This window comes from Loa loa, assembly GCF_000183805.2.
Source record: "Loa loa unplaced genomic scaffold supercont3.5202, whole genome shotgun sequence".
Classification (NCBI taxonomy): domain Eukaryota; kingdom Metazoa; phylum Nematoda; class Chromadorea; order Rhabditida; family Onchocercidae; genus Loa; species Loa loa.
Window position 1 is genome coordinate 1 of NW_018113376.1, and position 606 is coordinate 606.

General features: G+C 21.5%; 1 protein-coding gene across 1 annotated transcript; it reads left to right on the top strand.

The window, feature by feature from the left end:
• Positions 1–338: 338 nt before the first annotated feature.
• On the top strand, positions 339–512 carry LOAG_16258 (hypothetical protein; the record flags this gene model as incomplete). The annotated part of the gene is made up of 1 exon (XM_003151746.1): positions 339–512. A coding segment is annotated over one exon (174 nt), but the record flags the coding sequence as incomplete, so codon positions are not given.
• Positions 513–606: the final 94 nt, after the last annotated feature.

Below are 606 nucleotides of genomic sequence, written 5' to 3' on the forward strand. Positions count from 1 at the left end.
TTTTTCATTTATTATTTTATTCGAAATTTAAATTGCACGTAAAAAGAAAAACAAATTTAATTAATTGAAAATATGCAAGGAAGAAAGTGGACAAAGTGATTGGTTTTGTTTTAAAATAAGTTATTTTTTATAATTTAAATTACTAATTAACCATACATTTTTTCTTTTTTTTTAAAAAAATTTTTTTGTTTCTAAAGACTATCAATTGTTTTTTTGCCTATTATATTTTATTTAAAATTTAAATTTTATACCAAAATAAATTTAATTGATAAAAAATAATAATTCAAAAATAATTCTTTCAATCATCTTATATATTAAAGGCGCTAGTATTACGTCGTATGCAATGGTCATCACATTTTTGTCGCCTATATTTAGCTGGTCGTTCATCACCATTTTGTAATATAATTGTTATGTCACTTGTTGGACGACCACTTTCATGGTTACGACGTCAAAATCCATCACAACGTTTTACACTTTCAACAGCAATACGTCTTGGTATTCAATGTCTTGAAGTAAAATTTTTTTTTTTTATATAACTTTTTTTTTTTCGTTTTATCAAAAATTTTACAATTATTTATTATTATCATATCATTTTCTTTTTTTTTT